At 39.5% G+C, this 19,879-nt stretch overlaps 1 protein-coding gene across 1 annotated transcript in view; it reads right to left on the bottom strand.

Moving 5' to 3' along the window:
- Lgr5 (leucine rich repeat containing G protein-coupled receptor 5) overlaps positions 1-19,879 on the bottom strand; it is a 78,543-nt gene that overhangs the window by 40,361 nt on the left and 18,303 nt on the right. Inside the window, exons 2-3 of the mRNA XM_004632215.3 lie at positions 18,054-18,125; positions 5,947-6,018 (exon numbers count right to left, since the gene is read on the bottom strand). Of these exons, the coding sequence (XP_004632272.1) occupies positions 5,947-6,018; positions 18,054-18,125 (144 nt within the window). The remainder of the gene's footprint in view (positions 1-5,946; positions 6,019-18,053; positions 18,126-19,879) is intronic.

The following is a 19,879-nucleotide window of genomic DNA, read 5'->3' as shown; positions in this document are numbered from 1 at the left end:
CAAGGGTCTGAGTTCAATCCCTGGTTCCACCAAAAAAAAAAAAAAGTGTATTTTTCTTATATCCTCTCTATTATTTTCATACTTTCTTTAAAATAAATTTAAGAAACAAAAAGAACAATGAAAAACAAAAAGGTTTATGGAAAGGAAGAGTTAATATTTTAACTGTTTGACAAATTTTCATGCCTGTAACTGGCAGTCTGAGCAACAAATTTGATGATAACAATATGTAATACAACAACCATTGTTGATCTCTTGTGCTTGTTTTGAAATTCTGCACCACTTCTATTGTCTTATGGTGCTTTGACTTTATCTTTATTCTTGTTATTTATTTTTTTTCTCCTTAAAATAAAAAAAGAGAAATGCCCTGCAAAATTCCTAAACTAAAACTACGGTAGATTTTTATTCTGTAGAGTGTGACCTTTCTCTCTGAAGCTTATTTGGAAGCACTCTATCTCTGAGCAATACCCCACCCCAAATAATTTTTCAAAAGCCCCACTGATCCTTTAAGCTTCTCCTCTTGGTTATCTCATTTTTTCTTTATGATTCCGCTTCCTACACACTGGGTCTCAAACCCAACAGACTCTTGGTCATCAGCAAGGGGGAATTGCTGCTGGTCCTAGGCTACCCTTACTTCTACTCTGTACGTCGAGACCTACACCTCTCCTTCATCTATTTGCAGTGCTTTTTTTTTTTTTTTGACTGATATACAAGCACAAGTCTACTGTGAAGGGTCTAGATAAGGGTATTGACATTTCACAGGGCCGAGGGTGAGATCTGCAGCCCTCATCGTGCTATTCCAAGACATCTGAGCACACTGTGCTCCAGGCAGGGGTTACGCGTTCCACTTGGGTTTCAGCTATGCTTTGCATTCTGAAGATGCATATTTGCTAATTGGGAAATAGAGACGATAATTAGCACATATTTCATTCTCCTTTCATTTTCTATTTGCCAACCACTGTCTTGTGATTATGCATATTCCACAATTAGCTTCGCTAGTGCACACTTGGAAGGAGAACCACTAACTCTTTGGTTAATTGGACAAACATGAATGTGTAATTGTTTGGTCATCCTGAACTGCACAAATGACAGTGAGATGTTTGAAATTTATTAATGACCATCACATGTCAGGCAGTTAATCAATCTTTTCATAGATTGATTTTTTAAACTATTAATACAAGGGTAAGAGGGTATGGGAGGGTTAGGTTTTGAGTTCCCATCAAATCGCTGTAATCTGACCCTAGTCTTTAAATGTCTACAATGCCAAAAGTTTCTTGGTGTAATATAATTCACTGTGAATTCTGATTACATTCCTCATTCCCATCCAAAAACAGAAAGGAAATTAGGTTACATTTGATTACATTACAACGTATCCAGTTGGTGTCTGGGCGGCCATTGGCATGTCAGAAGCCAAGCGTACACACAGCACAGGGTCAGGCTCTGGGCTACTGCTGGCCTCTGGCACATGGTCCTGAACTCTATTCTTCAGCAATCGGTAAGCATCATGTAAGCATCGGGGCGAGTTAAAAAACACAAACGTACCTAGGTGCTTTCATTATGAATATAGTTTTTGGTTTATATGGAGTCAGTAGAAAATCAATGCTTTGAAACTTGAGTACAATTTGTCTCTTCCTCACAGCAATGTTACCAATTGCAATGTGTCAGGTTTCTTAAAACTCATTCAAGTTCTGGCCAGATAGCTCAGTGGACTAAAGCACCTGCTTAGGTAGATGCAGGGACCAGGGTTCAATCCCCAGCATGCCGAGCTGACCCTGCCCTCAGGACACGCTGAGATGGCAACTGAGACTGGGCGTGGTGGCGCGCTCCTGTAATATCAGTACTTGGGAAGCCGAAAACAGGAGAATCACTATGAGTCCGATCTGTGTAGTGAAACCCTGTACTAAATACATTTAAAAAAAAAAAACATTCAATAAAGCCAAGCCTATATGGGTGGAGCCATGGAAGCATGTGACCTATTTCCATGAAAGCACGTGACTTGTTTCCGCAGCTCTCCATTTTTACTTTTTTGACCAGGTGGTTAGTGCAACACAACCCTACCATTTTAATTTTGTAAATACATTTTTGTACACAAACCACTTAGGATTTTGTTAAAATGAAGATTTGTATTAAGACAGCCCAACCTGAGCTGCAGGTGCTGCACAGCAGGTGGTGCTGGTGTGGCTGGTCTACAGATCACATCTGAGTGGCAGCAAAATGTACCAGGTGACCTCTTTATCTTCCCTAGATTATCAGAGGTATTAATGGGCAGATGAGAACTGTTTTCAATGAAAAACAAGGCAATGCCTAACTTTATATTCTAACTACAGCATCAGCTTAGGCAAAGGATGGATTGTAGAGAATGCAGCAAGACATCAGCTTCCTAATCTTCACTTTGAGATACAGTGAAGTATATATGCAGTATTAAAGTATAAATATGCCAAGACTCATGCCCCATCCTCAGAGATGCTGAATGTAATAGTTCCGGGGTGCTGCTGGAGTTTTGGTACTTTCCAGAGGATCCTTTGCAGCCAACATTGAGAAGCACCCTGCAGAAAGTTATGGGCCAGGCAGGCCTGGGGGCGCCGAGCACACGGACCCTGGCAAGTGCAGCGTGCTTCTTGCAGAGTGAATGTACAACACAAGAAAAACAGTAAAGCAGGAAAAAAATAGAGCGAAGTCAACACAATGGAGGAAGGAATTGTGCAGTACAGAGGCCAAGTGACCACCTCAGTGTTGGCTGTGGTTCGAGATGAGAAAGGCAGGTGAACAGTCTTCCAGGTGCCGGATGTGTGCAGGAGGCGATGCTACCCTTGCCGTTACTCCCGCTGATGCCGACAGCACAAAGACTGAAGAAGAGCGTGGAATGTAGTAGAGAATGGATGTGGGATGTGTGTTTATGATGACAGTTAAATTCAATACTAAAGTTTTTATTTTATTTATTTATTTTTTGAACTGCTTCAAAGAAGCAGGACAAATCCAGCTAAACATTTTAAATCTGAGGTAATGGTGAAACTTTAAAGGGGCTTGCTATGTCCCAAGCCTCCAAAACTGGCCTGCTGTGCGTCCAAGGGAGAAGGCGTCCTCAACAGGCATGACAGCCTGCAGGACTTGGGCTTCAATTTATGTTTTTAATACTTCAAAATATTTTTGAAATTTATTTTTATTAGTACAAATTTGGAGGAAATGATTACATCCTTCTTGGGGAAGTGGTGCACATGCACAGCACATTTTAATTCTTTTCACCTTCACTTTGTCTTCCCTTTCTTCTGTCCCTATTGGACCCTTACCATTTGCAGATCTGTCCTCCTGCTTCATTTTACCTGCTGTTTATTTCACTCTTTCATCTATTTATACTTTGGGTTTCTCATATAAGATAAACCTCAGGTATTTAAGATTTAAGAGTGTGTGTCTGATTTATTTCACTTTGTCTCAAGGTGTGTCCATTCCCCCATAAGTGACCCTGAATTATCAACAGATGAATGGATAAATTAAAAAGTGACTTTATACACAATGAAGAAAGAAAGGCACATTTGAGTCATTTGTAGGAAAATGAATGCATTTTTAGACTGTAGTGTTTTTGGATGTCTTCTTATATCAAAGTAGTATAAAAAATATCAGTGAGAAAAAGTGGCACACCAGCACACATTGCCAATGCCTCATATCTCAAACTGGTTTTGTGTGCTCCGGACAAAAGAAACCCTGACAAACATTACGTAACCCACTCGAGACCATCCAATGTCGACTGGAGGCTGGGTGTCTCCGGATGTTTCAGTTTGGATAAGGTAAGTGTCACACTAGACAATGAACACCCGTAACACACACTTGTGTATGTATATTTATACACTTATAAGGTTTCAAAACACAATTCTTTTTGGGAATCAGAAACCAAACACTGGAAACACCTGGTGAACAGTAAATATCTAGACTGCAAGAAATTAAATCTGAACACCTTTATCAAAGTCTCACCCGATTCAAGCGAACAAAAGATTCATGGTTTTCTCTTTCTCAAAGAGTTCACTTCTGTTTGTGATCTTCTATAGCTGATAGGGGCTTTAGTTACAAACTCTTATCCTCCTATCTCCTGTCTGCCTCCCAGCTGTTTGAAGTTCTTATTGCCCACTGCCATTATCTCAAATTCTCTTTAGCCCGTAGATCCCGTGCCTTTACAGAGAGCCCAACGTAAGGCTATTCTACTTCTCAGCTGCTGCTTCTTTCCTTCAGGTAAGGCTTTTCAACAAAAGAGGAGTGATACTGTCATGTCATTAAGGAGCTCCTGGAAATGCAACAGGCCCATCCCATGCTACAAAGGGGCTCTTGTGGGCCTGTTTATCTATAGACTGCTGAAAACCGAGGAAGTCATTTTGTTTGACTGGAGTAAAAAAGGTTAAAATGATCTCAAGCACAGATTTCCTTTCATTAAAAAAAAAAAAAAAATCAAAGGATGAAAGTATCACCTCCAAATCTCATGTTCCCCATTCTTTTGAGTCACCCCAGTAAAAAGCATCAAGCAAATTGTATGTTATTCTTAACCGATGGCTTCTATTCACTGATGAATTCTTTGTGGAAAATTTCAACTCCACACTGCAATGTTCATTTGCCTTTAAAAGATGCATTTCTTTCCCCGAGCATTCAAGATCAGAGTCATTTGTTTGACTGAGAATGACCTCAAGTGTATTATTAGAGTACATGCTTCACTTGCGCATATCAGGATTCATGCAATATGTTTTAAACACTTACCCATTCTAATGAGAAAATTTCCTAACAGAATAGCTGTACCACAGACTTACCAAGTAATCACCAAAAACAATTGCTCCCAGTTAAAGTTCCAAAACATGTAGCTGCCGAGAAAGATCTTTTTGTTAGAAATAATTTATTTTTATTTTCTCAGTGGTTAGTTATAACCAGTGTGTTGGGGGTGGGATGGAAACCTCTGAACAAGGCATGGATTCAAAGTAGGGAACATCAGACTATATGGAGTACTGTGTGTTTAAGTGTGTGTGTGTGCACATATGTGTGTGTGTGTGAGAGAGAGAGAGAGAGACAGACAGACAGACAGACAGAGACAGAGAGAGACAGAGACAGAGAGAGACAGACAGAGAGAGAGAGAAACAGAGACAGAGAAACAGACAGAGACACACAGAAACAGAAACAGAGAGAAATAGAGAGAAACAGAGAGACAGAGAAAGAAACAGAGACAGAGAGAGAAACAGACAGAGACAGAGAGACCCACAGAGATAGGGAGAGAAAGAGAGAGGTATAAACAGGCAGGCAGAGATAGGGAGAAATAGAGAGAGAGAGAGAGAGAGAGAGAGAGAGAAAGACAAAGAGAGAGAGAGAGAGTTTAATATATGAATTTAAGTTATATGAGGATTGTGGGATTATTTGTGACTAAGACTTGCTAAGGTGATGATGAAGCTCTTGGTTTGTAGAAATGGTCAGTAGTACAAGTGCACCAGGACAGGCCGAGAGGTCTTAGTTTCCTGATTTGAACATCCCTAATGTCTATGCCAAATGTGAAATAGTCTTTATTTGACTCAGTAAAATCTGATGACAAACCAGCTCAACTTAAAAACTTAAATAAATTTAAGATGTCAAGATATCTAGATGTGATATCCATGTTTTCTATTTAAAAAGTATTATTTTCCTTTTGAATTCAGAAACAAAAATGTTAAGAGAATGTCGGACAGGATTGAGGAAGAGACGCTTTGCCTCAAGACACCACTGTGCATGAAGGAAGCTTTTTGATTGTAGGCTCCCCAAAACCTCAAGCTCCAGTACTGGGCCCCCTCATATAGTGATTAATAAGAAAATGAAGAATTGATGCTGAAATGGATCTCACAGGTCATTTGGCATGACCATCAATAAACTGACAAGTGAAATAATCAACTGGACACTTCCATGCTTTACTGAATTCAAATTTGAACGTTTTGCAATTTGATCACTACTTACAGAGACTGAAGACTTTGCAGATTCTGCAACGCTTCTGTGGGTACCTGTCTTAGCTGATTATTCTGTAGCATCCTGAATATTAAAACAAACAAAAATGTTCAAGAAAATTAATAATAATTAACAATAGCTATTATATCACAGTGCCATGCCTTGTCACAGGAACAAGAAAGACAGCACAATATCAAAGTCTTGCTTCCTGAGGAGCTTATCTTCCCTTGGGGAGTGCAGGTAATTAAAAATAAACAAATGAATACATAACAAGAGACAAGTGAAAGTCCTAAGGACAAAAAGAAAAACATAGATTTGGGATAGCCAGTAATGGGGTCAAATTTGTATTTTAAAGGTGCTTCAGGGAAGGTTCTGAGGAGATTCTACTTGCATAGAGACAGTCAGAGAACAAATCTCATGAACATCTGGAAAGAGTTACTGAGCAAGCAGGAAGAGCAGCTGCAAAGGGCCTGGGGCTGGGGCTTGCTTGACCTGTTCAAGGAGCAGCAGAGAACCAATAAGGGCTGAGGAGGAAGGAGTGTGGGCAGGAGGACTGGACCAGGGGAGGGGACCCGAGGCCTCTCCCTTACAGGCAACGACAACACTGTAAGTGCAGTGAGAAACCTCTACTGAGAGAAATAATTGGAGAAACAATTTGGACTTACAGATACATACTTTTTCCAGTTTTTATTTTTTATTAGTACATGTTTGCAGTCCATCATGATTCTGTTCCTTATGGGGAGTTAGTACATGCACAAAACACATCTTAATTCTTCTTTCATTCCCTTTCCTTCTATCTCTTTTTTATGTTTTATGTATTTAGTAAAGGGACTGCATGGTCTCACCACATAGATTGGACTCGTAGTGATCCTCCTGTTTTCAGCCTCCCAAGCGCTGGGATTACAGGCACGTGCCACCACGCCATCTCAATCGCCAACTAAGCATGCTTCAGGGGTGAGGCCAGCACAACATGCCAGTGATTGAACCCTGGTCCCTGCAGCTTTAGTCCACTGAGCTATCTGGCTAGCCCTTCCTTCTGTCTCTCGATCACCTTTCCATTTGGGAAAAACCTCTCTCCTTACTTCCTATTCTCTGTCTTTTCTAGATTTTATTTTTTATTTTTATTTTTTTCCATAATTTTGAGAAACAAATAGCAATGAGACAGTTTCAAACCAAATTAGTAGGACAGTTTCAATAATTAACACATTGCCTACATTCTTCCTAGGGGTTAATTGCTGTATAAGATGCGGACATGATATCCTATTTACAAACACCATTAGAACAAATCCCTCTATTCATTAAGAGAATGTAACTATATATCTATCCTAACCACTTTGAATACACAGATACAAAATGGACATTCATCTGTATCCCCTTTTCTTATTTAGTTCTGTTATTTGAATATTGTAAGCGTGTAAACTCAGTAAAACATTCTAAAAGAGTCCAGTAGCCCATAATAGTATTGGGTCTTCTGCTTCACTGGCAATGTCAGAAATTGTTGACCTGAGTCCCCTACAGCTCAACATAACAGCATGGCTTTACTTCTTATATTTCGTTTTTATACTTTTCTGCTGGATGGTTAAGACCAAGGTAAAGCAGGACCTATGCAACAAGAGTTGTTGTCTTTTCTAGATTTTAAAGGGACACTATGGTGGTTGTGTACATAAAATAAAACACAAACAAGAGTAGGAGGCTATTGAAGGCCTTCTTCCTTCTTGAGTACAGCCATATTTTGACATAAACTGATTTATTTTTGGTAAAGTATTTGAGCCTTTGCTCTCCTCGATGGAAAAGTGTTTTTCAGAACACGGAAACTACAGAATGAAAACACCTGGCCACAGTGAAATAAAAATATATCATTGTTAATGGGAACATAGTATGGAAAAATTCCAGCTAGATTCCTTATATTTTGCTACCTCTTTATAAATTTTTATGGCATAATAATCTCGCAGCATGTTTTTTTCTGTAGTATTTCATGTTCCATGTAAGCCTGGGGCAGAAGACTATTTCGGGAAAACAAACCTTAAAGAAACATTTCAACTTACTAGGCCACAAACACACATTTGGAGTTCAGAAACAATTTGCCTAGAGTCTCATCTATAATTGAAATTTCTTTTGGGGGAGAGGTATTGTAAATCGAACTCAGGACTTGGTGCTTGCCACGCAGTGAAATGCACTTTAAAAAAAAAATGTATTTCATTGTTAGAGGGCCTCAGTAGGCAGCTCTGACTCCTGGGGATCCTCCAGCTTTCAGCCTCCTCAGTGCTGGGATTACAGGTGCGCGCCACTGCGACTAAACTCTGGTTGGCTCAACCTGCCCTGGGGGAGGGGCTGGCGTGGCATGTGGTTCTGGGGATTGAACCGCGGTCCCTGTGCTTGCCTAAGCGTGCCTAAGCAGGTGCTTTAGTCTGCTGAGCTATCTCGCCAGCCCCATGAAAGGCATTTTGATTGAGTGACTGGTTGATCCCACTCTAGGCATGCAACTCCAAAGCTTGCTGCACTCCTGGTTGCATCGCACAGCGTTCCGTTAATGAGTACTTGCTAGATGCACGAGTCCTGAGGTCCTACGGTGTATGGAATGCCGAAGGGCATGCGTTCTCAAGTTCCCCCTCTTCCTGGTGCTTATCTGTTGTGGTTTATGTATAGATGTCCCCCCAGAGCCTCATGCGCTCATGAGGGAGCTTTTAGGAGGTTATGGGATCACGAGGGGATCCACTGATAGCTTTATAGCTGAATATGTGTGAGGTAAAGCCTGGCTGAGCGAGGGGGTAAAGGGCGGGGGCGTGGCTGGAAGGTTCCGCCTCCCTCTTCTGTCTCGTTTGCTCTCTCTGCTCCAGCCACTCTGCCATGGGCTCTGTCTCCTCTCTTCGCCCTTCTGCCGTGGACTGTGCTGACTATGGTCGGCGTCTTCAGCAACTGTGAGTCAAGCCTTTCCTCCTGAGAGCTGTGGGTGTCAGGTGCTACGCCTCAGCAACAAGAATGTAAGCGACACACCACCCCGCATCTCCTAGAGACGCCAGGAGATCACCCCAGCGCTCCATGCCTCCGTGAGGAGCAGGGAGACCCATCTCACAGGGCCTGTTTGATGACTCAAGGAGCGAAAGCACATAGAACAATACTTGCTATGTAGTAAGCACTCAGTAACGGCTGGTCTTTTTTATATACCCCAATAAACCCTTACTCAAAATTGATGACATAGCTGGGAATGTAGACCAGTTGTGGAGGATTTGCTTGAGTGAAGTCCCGTTTCTGGCCCAGTGCCGCAAACCAACAAAACCCAAACTCCATCCCCCAAGACAAACAAACCCTAGACACTGTGAGATTGCTCTGCGTGTGACATTAAACTGAGCCAGAGAAAAACAAAACTCTGTACCATTTATTCTCAAGCTTTAGGGCCCATTAGAATCCATTGGAAATCTTGATAAAATATAGATGTCTGGGCCTTACCTTCCATGGATCCTGATCTTTATGGGTGGGGGCCCAAGAATTTTTTTTTTTTTTTTTTGGCAGAACAGGGGGATTGAACTCAGGCCCTTCCACTTGCCAGGTAAGCACTTATTCTACTGAGCTAGCTCCTCGGCCCCAAGAATTTGAACTTCTAAGTTCTCATATGATGTCAGGAAGGCTGAGCTGGGCACCATGTGGTGAGAAACACCCCATGCTGTGTCACTGCTAATAGAACCTTTTCAACTAAACTAAGGCCTCATTTGGACTAGGAGACAAGGACTAGGAGACAAGGACTAGGAGACGACAAGGACTAGGAGACAAGGACTAGGAGACAAGGACTAGGAGACAAGGACTAGGAGACAAGGACTAGGCTTTAAGTCTCGCTGTGCAGACCAACTTGCCTCCCCCTTAGACTTTTATCTGAGTAATGGGAACAATGTTACATTATGGAAAAGATGTTTGATGATTAAAATATGAATACTTATGATACTTTCACATATATAAATAGGCTTATATACCAATAAGGCACAAAAATATTTGGAGATCATGAAATTTAGGTTTTTCTTATGGCAGAGATTCTACTTTCTAAGGAACATAGCTGTCATTGTAGTCTAGGAGTTTTACTTGACTTATTTCATTTTGTTAAATTTGAATTCAATCAAAATTTTGCAAATCAAATGTCGCAAGAATATTGGTTCATTATGAATACAATTAAGTCTCAAAGAGCTCTTGTACTTCTCTTGCCAATTAGGGAATTAAGAAAATTGCAACTTGAAAAAACATGCAAGTTTAATTCCATAATTTACATAACTTAACTGAATAGTAGAAGTTTATATTTCGGCACTTTTTTCAGTTTACTATCTAATTTTAAGTTAGCAAACCTTTTTCTGAGTAATTATCTAATTTTGTGATAAACTAAATGATAACATAGCTAATGAAATTAACTGAAGTTGAAACTTTATAGGTAATATATTACTAGTACAAAGCATACATCAAATTGTCCTATATTTTGCTAAAATAAATATTAAAACTCTTAAGATGTGGTTTTTACAAGATATTTGGAAAATTGGAGTAGAGGATAAGAGATATTTAAACAGCTTTCCTTTACTGAACAGTTGCAAAATTTCTCACTTGCTTTCTGTATCTGTCTTCAGAAAATAGTACTTAAATGAACTTTAATACTGATAAATTTTAAAGCCACCCCCCCTCCAAACTGCCCCTCAGAGACTTAAGTTTTCAACTACTGGTCCTAGCAAAATACCAAAAACATAACTTTAAAAGTATATATTGAACTCTGATCTATTTCTAAACAAAGAACTTTTGTTTAATTACTTTTAAGGGACAAACCAAGAACAAGTTATCTCCATTATATCCTTATAAGTCTCCGGTGAGTTAATTAGAAAATTCTGTTTTTGTTTGAGATACTTCAGTGGAGACAAAACAAAGGATTTATGGTGCTACAGGGTGCAATGAAAACTGAAAGCATTCACATGGCTGCTAATTTCTTTTGCCAATACCCATTACTGAACACAGAAAATGCAGGCAGAATGTACTATGCCCTGAATGTGGTATAGGCATTTAGCTTCACTTTCATCATTCATGTATGAGTAAGAAAAGAAAATAAACCACTTGATATAGAGACAAAGGATGCCTTCATACTTTATTAATTTCTTTAAAATTTTTACTATTTCATACAACTTTCCCTTTTACTTTAAGGAGAAAAGAATAAAAAATGATAAAACAGTTTCCTATGCTTTACCTATACAATTTATTCTCTCTCTCTCTCTCTCTCTCTCTCTCTCTCTCTCTCTCTCTCATCAAATGCACTAGATAAATATAAGCACAATGAAAAACAGAGAGAGAAAACAAGTTGTACAGCAGAGATTTAGTGACTATTGCTCTCATTCTTAGGTATTCCCTCTGCTTAATTGTCTTTTGTAAGGACATCAGGTACCTACCAAGGTTCTATGGTGGGTCTACCTGGGAAGGGGAGAATTCTGGTTTTCTGGCTACTTGTGACTTTTTTTTTTTTAACCTAACTCCTTCATGAGGTTTTGATCTTGCTGCTGGGGTGGCAGGAGGAGGAGCTATTCCTTGACTGAATGGCTTGCACAAGAAAATAAATATTTATTGAAGACTGGCTGGTTCAGAATTTCATTGCATTGAGAATTTTATGATGTAAAACCAATAACTTTTTTATTAGGCGCAATATTTATAGTGATAATTGTCATGATTTGGCTCTGCAATGATCGCCCAGTCTCATTAGTTGAAGACTTCATCTCCAGCCTGTGGTATGGCAGGTAATAGTGGAATTGCTAGGAGGTAGGGCCTGGGAGAAAGAAGTTGTCATTGGGGATGTGCTTTGGGACAGGATGTTGGGGTTCTTGCCCCCAGTGGCACCTCCTTGCTTCTCCCTTCCTCCATTCTTTCCCCTTTTGTTCCTTCCCTCCCTTTCTAGCCATCACAGAGTAGACAGCTTTGTTCTGACAGGAGCTCCCTTCCTTGCCATAGGCCCTACATGATGATGCCGAGTGACCATGGGGTGAGATCTCCCAAACTGCGAGTCAAAACAATCCCTTTCTTGTAATATTAAAGCTGACTAATAAAATAATAATCCCCAAAGTGATCTTTCAGAGCGATAACAGATTATACTTTTATATTACAAGAGAAAGAAGGGAATAACCTCTATTAAATATACCAAGACACATTAAAATTTTATAGTATGGAAAATGAAGTGATATGCATAAGTAACGTGGGTATTCTGACAACTGAGTGTTCCTTATAGTTAACAGTAATGTCAAGATAATTTCCTATGTCCTAGGACAAGATAGCATTAAGATACCACAGAAAACCTGCTTGAAATTTCGCAGCATGCTGAGATAGACACTCCTTCTCCAGCACTTCAGGAGGATTTCTTGAGACCACAGTGAGTTGAGATTGATTTAGAAAAAGAAACTGTGACAAACTGCCTTCAGAGAAAACTAGGTGGTAGACTCTGGTAGGTAGTTAAAGAATAAGACTTCAAAAATCAATCAACCACTCCTAAGTAAATAAATCATTACATAAGGGTCACAGCATACATTTTCCATGCTTGTGCTCCACATAGTGTAAAAGGCACCCATATGACATATTTATAAAGCAAACTTTGTTGGTTAAATTCAGTGAGATCACTGTGTTTCTTGTTTTACTCTTTATTTAATGATATATATTTCAAAGAAATTTTGTGCTAATAGGGTTACATATTTATACCTTGTTTTGTGGCTTTTGTGGTAATTCTATAACACTAACAACACTATTTTAAACTAAATCTTACAGTACCAAGAATAGGTGAGGTGAACACACTCAGTTAATTATTCAATGATTTTGAGAGAATATGTTTATTCTATTTAATCTTCCCTATAAAGATTATTAGGCTTATGGAGAACTTCCCATGAACCCTTTCGGTGTACTATGGATTTATATTTGGAGTGGAGGGACAGTCAGAAGTAAAGTAGGATGTGGGAGAATTCTCTTTAACTGGGGTTATGGGGCACTCTACGTGAGGTCAGTCACCTAGACAACTGGGGATGGGGAGATAGCTTGGCAGTCTAAGCACCTGCTTGGCAAGCACAAAGACCTGGGTTTGATCTCTGGTACTGCATGCCATGCTGGCCACTGAAACTGGGCATGGTGGTGCACACCTGTAATCCCAGCACTGGGGAGGCTGAGCCAAGAGGATCACTATGAGTCTGAGCTGCACAGTGAGGCCCTGTACCAAATAAATAAAACATTTTTTAAAAAGATTTAAAGAATAAAGAAATAAAAAATCATCTAGACAACCAAAAATGCCCCCAGAGATTTTTCAAAACCTGTGTAGCAAGTGGAACCTCCACAGTTGAGAAGCACTGCCCTGATGCCCAAATGCGTAGTTTTAAGACACTTCCCAATTTAAGTCCACTCATTGAATATTAGTCTTTAAGATGGCATCTTGCAGTGTGAACTCAGTTCCCAGGAGGATCTAGCTCTTCTCAAGCCCTCTTCCTCCCAGTGGTGACCCAGCTCAAGGCTGACCATGCCATCTGAACATTTCTTGTATCTTGTCCTTGGCTCCTTGTCATGCTCAAGCACCATAATGTCTTCTTCTTCTTTTTTTTTTTTTTTTTTTTTTGATATGATACATGGGATGCCTGTAGCCAGGATTCCCTTTTGTTTCTCCAAGTATTTCTTCAGATATGCTTTACCTTATCTCCTGGCACATAAACTTCTTAGAACTACCTCTTCATCCCAGGGCTTTTCTGCCTCTCTGCCTGTAGGTTTATCACTCCCTTAGTCCACATTTCACTTGTGTGGCTAATTCCAGGTCATACTTCACATTTCAGCTTCTGAGTCATCGTCTTTCTGAATTATTCCTCTCTCTGAGGAAGCCAAGTCTGCACCAAGGCCCCAGCCAAGTCTCAGGGCTGCACTAAGTGCTATCAGCCCTTGCACTTCATAGGATGTGGCCCACATGTCTCCATATAAGTTCCCTAAGAATCAGAGATGATCTACATGATTGTCTGGGTTCCACTATGTTGATCCACAATCTGTGGCAGTATTTATGGATCTTTGTATTTTCAGAAATATTTTGTTTAATGCCACTTTGAATATTACACTCTCAGGCTTTGCGGAACCTCTGACTGTGTATGAGACTGATACACTGCCCATAGTGCCAAAAGGGCTACTTGCTGACTGCATAAAGGACAAGAAATATTGTTTATTTAGAAATGAATAAAAAAGCATCTAGTAAATTTTTTTTTCTGGTGAAAAGGCATGTTTAAATGCTAAGCTTGAGAGAAAAGTTATTTTCTTAGCCTGTTTTGTATAACTCTAGCAAAATATCTGAGTCTGGGAACTTTATAAAGTAAAAGGTTTATTTAGCTCACAGTTTGGGAGATTGAGAGTCCAAGACTCTGGAGAGGTATCACAAGGGTAGGAGTGGGTGGGTTCAAGAGCAGTCACACAATGAGATGGGAAATGAAAGAGATTCAGGGGCCACATTTGCTCGTTTTATAACAGCTTTCTCTCTCCAAAACTAACCAGGGTGTTATGGTTTAGTTTAAACTGTTCCCTATATGTCTCGTGTTTGTAAGGCGACTGCATCATGGGGGTCTAGAGTTGACTTTGTCATAGAAGATGGGGCCTGTTGGGGGTCACTGTGGATGTGAGCTGGAAGGGTATATTTGGTCTCTGACTCCTCCTGTCTCCCTGTTTTCTGGCTGTCATGGGGTGAGCGGCATTCTTTTGCTGTGTCTTTCCACAATATTATGGTGCACTGGAAAAAGCTTGGCTTGGGCTGAGTGCGCCGAAAACCATGAGCCAAGATAAACCTCTCCTTCTTAAACTGTGGGTCTTGGGTATTTTTTTTTTTTCCAAAAACAAAAAAGTGACCAAGACAGGGTCCTGGAGACAAATCCATCAATCCCTTCAGAGATGGGAACTCCTGATGGTGAAGTGTCCTTCCACTAGGCCCCAATGTTGTAGGCTCCACCACACAAATGCCTCACTAGAGCCAAGCTGCTGGTAGGTGAACTCCTGGGGGGCAAGCTCCAGCTGCACGCAAACTGTGACACCTGCGCTTCTCAGGTTTTAATCATTAAGCTGGTACTTTCTAGGGTTCAAGCAAAAGGTACCACAAGGCACAGCAAAATATGCACAGGGCATTCTGAGTAAATAATACTTGTCTCTAGGTAGAAGTCAGTACCAGATATGGAAGCATATTTTTGCTATAGCACACGATAGTCCATTAATAAACATATAGCATTAGATTAATAAACAAAATTAAGAAAATATTGAGTCTAGAGCTCTCTTGTTTTCTCTGTGTTGTAAATCCAAAACATTTTTTTTTTTTCACAGATATTTCCTGAGTGTCTTTTATAAGTGAGGCACTGAATTAGGAGCTAGGGATATACTAATGACCAAGACAGATGACATCTTTAGCCTCAAGGACTTTTAATATATGGGGGAAAATATTCAGTAGAAACACAGTGCAATCAGAAGTATACAATAGAAAGTTTAAAAATGTAGTAATACAGCCAGGGAGTTAGGTCAGCAGCATAGCACCTGCCTGGCTAGTGCAAGGTCCTGAGTTTGATTCATTGTACCAAAAATAAATAAATAAATAATGGGAAAAAATCACACATGACTTGAATTCAATCATGAGAACTTAAAGATTTAAAATTACATTTCTATGTGATTATAAGAGCTATGTCTAATTCGTACAGTATTTTATAAAATACTAATTTATTAGTATTTTATATACTTGTGATGACTGGAGACCCACTGATATATCCACAGGTGCTCTCTCATTCAGTGTTCACTGTGTTAACCAAAGTAAAGTAATTGATTTAAGTGTAATTTAGTTCATAGCACTAAGATCTTTCATGGTGTAGAGTCTGACGGGAGGAAGCACCACTGTAGGTGTCTTATCTGAACCTGGCTTTTGTGATAACGGTTACAGATACATTCCTGGGCCCATGAAGATGCAGGTACACTGGAGCTCATGCTGTAACTCAGACTTTGACTAATAAGGGAAATAGCATTAGGATTTGATGTCATGATGACTTACAAATGTTTCTGCTTAATAAAAATACAATATTTTGGCTCTAGCTCTTCAAGGTCAGTGAGGACTCAGGACATAGGAGAATCTGTACGGTAACATCCTGTAACTCAGTGGTGTCCCAAATTTTCTGATCAAGGAGATTATGGGGCCACAGAGGAGAGTGACTGGTGATGTAGAGTGTGCCTAAGGAGAGTCACGTGGAGAGAAAAATGTTCTTTTAGGCTTTTAGAGAGAGCAAATTTGTCAAGCAATGGTCGTGACTCATTCACATGGCTGACACTGACAAAGGACCTACAAACTGTGGTACAGGGTTTCAGGATAAATCCTGAGGGGACTTAACTGACCTTGTCAGATACAAAAGTACATTTTTTGTTGTATAGGTCTTGCTTTATCTTGGTCTTAGCCACCCAGCGGAAAAGTATAACCACGAGGTATTAAAATTAGGGCCATATTAATATGCTGACCTGTAAAAGGCTCAAGTCAACAACTTCTGACATTGACAGTTCTGCTGATAAGCCATTACTATTATAGACTGCTGGACTATATTGGGTTATTTGCTTAATTCACGGACCTACACTATTTGAATGGCAATGGAATTCCCATCTCTGACAAAACAAAACAAAAAAGGGGATATAAATGAAGGACCATTTTGTAGTGAAAAAAATATATATCTGTATATACAAAATAGGATAGATATGCAGCTACTTTCTACTAGTTCAATGAGAAGAAAGATTTGTACTAATAGTTTAGGCAAGATATCATGCCTGCATCTTGTACCCTGAAAAACTGCTAAGAAGACAACAGTATGCAATGTATTAATTATTGTAACTGTCCTACAGACCAATTTTGAAACTGCCTCATTGCTATTTCTTTCTCATTAAAATTAATAAAAAATACAAAAAAAAAAAAAAAAGATCCATGCTATGCTAGCCCCACCCCAGGTACATTGAGCTGGCTACCAAGCCCAGCCATGGTGGCACATGCCTGTGATCCCTGCGCTGGGGAGGTGGAAAACAAGGAGGATCACTACCAGTCAGAGCTGCACTGTGAGACCCTATACCAAATACATAAATGAAAAAATAAATGATCCAAACAAGAGAACGGAAACCAAACCCAAACATCGTGGCAGGCTAGATAATAGCTCTGCCTTGGAATTTTGCTTGTAGCAAATTATTAACTTTAACTGTTTTTTTTTTTTTTCAAAGTATGTCTTCTTCAGTCCACTAAAATGCAATTTTCATTAAGCAGAAATAAGCCAACTGTTTTTTTTTTTAGAGTTAATGACTTTTATATCAAAGAAAGGAAATAAAATCAGGATTTTTTTTATTGAGGCAAAATTTTCTTAAAGGCACTTTCCACTTGCATTATTGATTTTTTTTTTTTTCTGCTTAGAGAAAACTGAAAGGCTAAGTGGTAGACACCAGAAGGAGGAGGTTGCCAATACTATGAGTTTCCTAGTGAACAAATCAGGAAGTTGGGCATTACATAATAAGAAAGCCTATATTTATACCTCACACTAAATTGAAATTTAAATTAAACAATTAGTGTGTTTGCCATGCACTCACCTCTTCTGCATCTGTGTGCAGGTGGAGCACAAACTTGTTTTAGTGGGTCCTTATTCAGTGCACTATAAGGACATAAATCTATGATCTCCTTGTGTCAGCAGGGATCCAAACAAGGATTCCTGGTCATAATCATTTGAAACACGCTGCCTAGCTTCCTAACTTAAAGGAAATGAGAAATAGTCTTAGAAGTTTGGTAAAGTGGTTATTTATTTATTTTTATACTGGGAATTGAATTCAGGACCTTGTGCTTGCCAAGGAGGTACTTGTGTCACTGAGCTGTATCCCTGGCCCTAGGATGGTTATCTAGAAGTGAATAATTTTAGATATTAGAGATAGCAAAGGAAAGACTAATTTTTCACATGCAAATTTAGCCAGGAATATTATGATTCTACAGCCCCAGGGAAGGTAGCTTTGACAGGAGCTATCATAAGCATCTAAATAGTTTATTAGGGCACTCCCATTTTTCAAGTGAATCAGCAGCCATGCGACACGAAAACCAGATATATGTACAATAACACGTTCTTACTTACAGGACTTTAAGATTGTAAAGGCCAGCGAATGCTCCCTTGGGAATGTATGTCAAAGCGTTGCCAGCGAGGCGTCTGTGGGTTTCAATGGAGAGGGGAGACAGTGAGCGTGGCTTTCTCACGTGCAGTTCATTCCATTGTTATGCACATTACAATTCTGTTCAAACCACAAATGCCAAACGCAACCACAAAGAACCTGTTTTCTTACATGGAGTAAACAATTTCTATAAGTTTCTAATCAAAATGTTGCAAAAAAGAAGAAATGTAATAAGTTACCTATTCTATGATAAATCATTAATAGCTTATACTACTATGTATTCTTGTGGATGTGCTTAAATTTTTTAAACCAAAGTTAAACACCATATAGTAATTTTGAAAAATTTATAATGTCAAAATATGACTGTTACTGATTATAATGATTCTTTATAATGAAGTCAAGAGTAAGAATATTCTATTTGCAATTATATCACAAACAGATTTCCTTAGTAAATCTGTGAAATATGTAGACTCTTTGGAAATATGTAGACTATCAAAATCACTTTTTTCTAAACTACCAGAAAAAGTTATATTAGTTTAATTTATCCAATATGTTTTAATTAAGAAATGCTTTCAAGTATGGACAGTAAAGAGCTTAGAATGGAAGACACTAACATTGGTTATTTAGTGCAAAATTTGGACATCATTTATTGGTAACTTCTTAAAAATCTGCTTTATAATATTTACGTAAGTGGAAGATAGTCAAGGAGAGAAAATATGTGGAGAGATCAACCAGGCATGTCGTTCTGACCCCCAGTGCATTGGGGATTTGAGCAGCCACATCAAAGCCATTACCTAGGTCATGTGTCTTCCCTCTCAGTCGGAGGGAACCCATGTTAACTGCCAATATAAGGAGAAATCCTGTTAAACTTTCAATAGATTGCTTATACAGATTTGTCAGTAGTTACCCAGCCCACTTGCAAATGGGAAAATACTGTTTTTCCTATGCCCGGTAATTCATGTTCCCCAGTAATAATAGGAAAGGCCAGTTTGTTTGAGACAGTACCCAATGGCCATTGAAGATGAAAGGATTAAACCCCACATTTAAGAGATCTCTGCTAATGGGCCTAAAAAATGTTCTGACTAGTGTTTTTATTTGGCCAATGTATGTTTAATAGTTTCTTTGCCTTTGTCTTCAGATTCAAAGGTGTAATGAAAATATGTGGTGTCTATTGAGGGCCTTTAGTTAGAACCTCTGAAGAATATATCTGACTGCTGGTCAACAACTATGACCCATTTCAGCTTGAAAAAACCAGAGTGGTCATCGCCCATATTTCCTTCATGGCAGTTCGGGTTACTTCTTCAGAGGGGGGAGTGTTGCAGGCAGTTGAGTTAGACAGAAATATTATAGGCAGTTAGACAGGGCCAGGCCCTCAAGGAGACAAGGTGGAAGACAAGGTGACTTTGCAACTTGGAAGAGACAGACACTCCCATATGGGTCACACCTGAAGACCAAGACAAAAAGAGGAAGCACAGCTACATACTTCCCTAGGGATGGGCATTAGGGATTTATATCCTAAATAGTATCAATCAACTTGAAAGAGCTCAAATGAGTCACTAGCCCAACCCCCAACAGGAAGAGACCCTGTTCCATATTCGTGCCCGCTTGCTACATGATTCGCTTTCCCATTTGATACTGGATTTAATCAATTTTACCTGAGCAATGGAGCTTGTAATCTCATTGGTTGACCATAGTTTGGTCCCACCTCATGCCCAACTAAGTGAGTTCCCATGTCTTCTCCACCACCTTAGACCTGCCTCATTGCATGGTTTTCCTCTATAAAAGTCCCTGC

Source organism: Octodon degus, unplaced genomic scaffold (assembly GCF_000260255.1).
Source record: "Octodon degus isolate 3935 unplaced genomic scaffold, OctDeg1.0 scaffold00047, whole genome shotgun sequence".
Classification (NCBI taxonomy): Eukaryota; Metazoa; Chordata; class Mammalia; order Rodentia; family Octodontidae; genus Octodon; species Octodon degus.
This window is presented reverse-complemented; position numbering and strand designations above follow the sequence as displayed.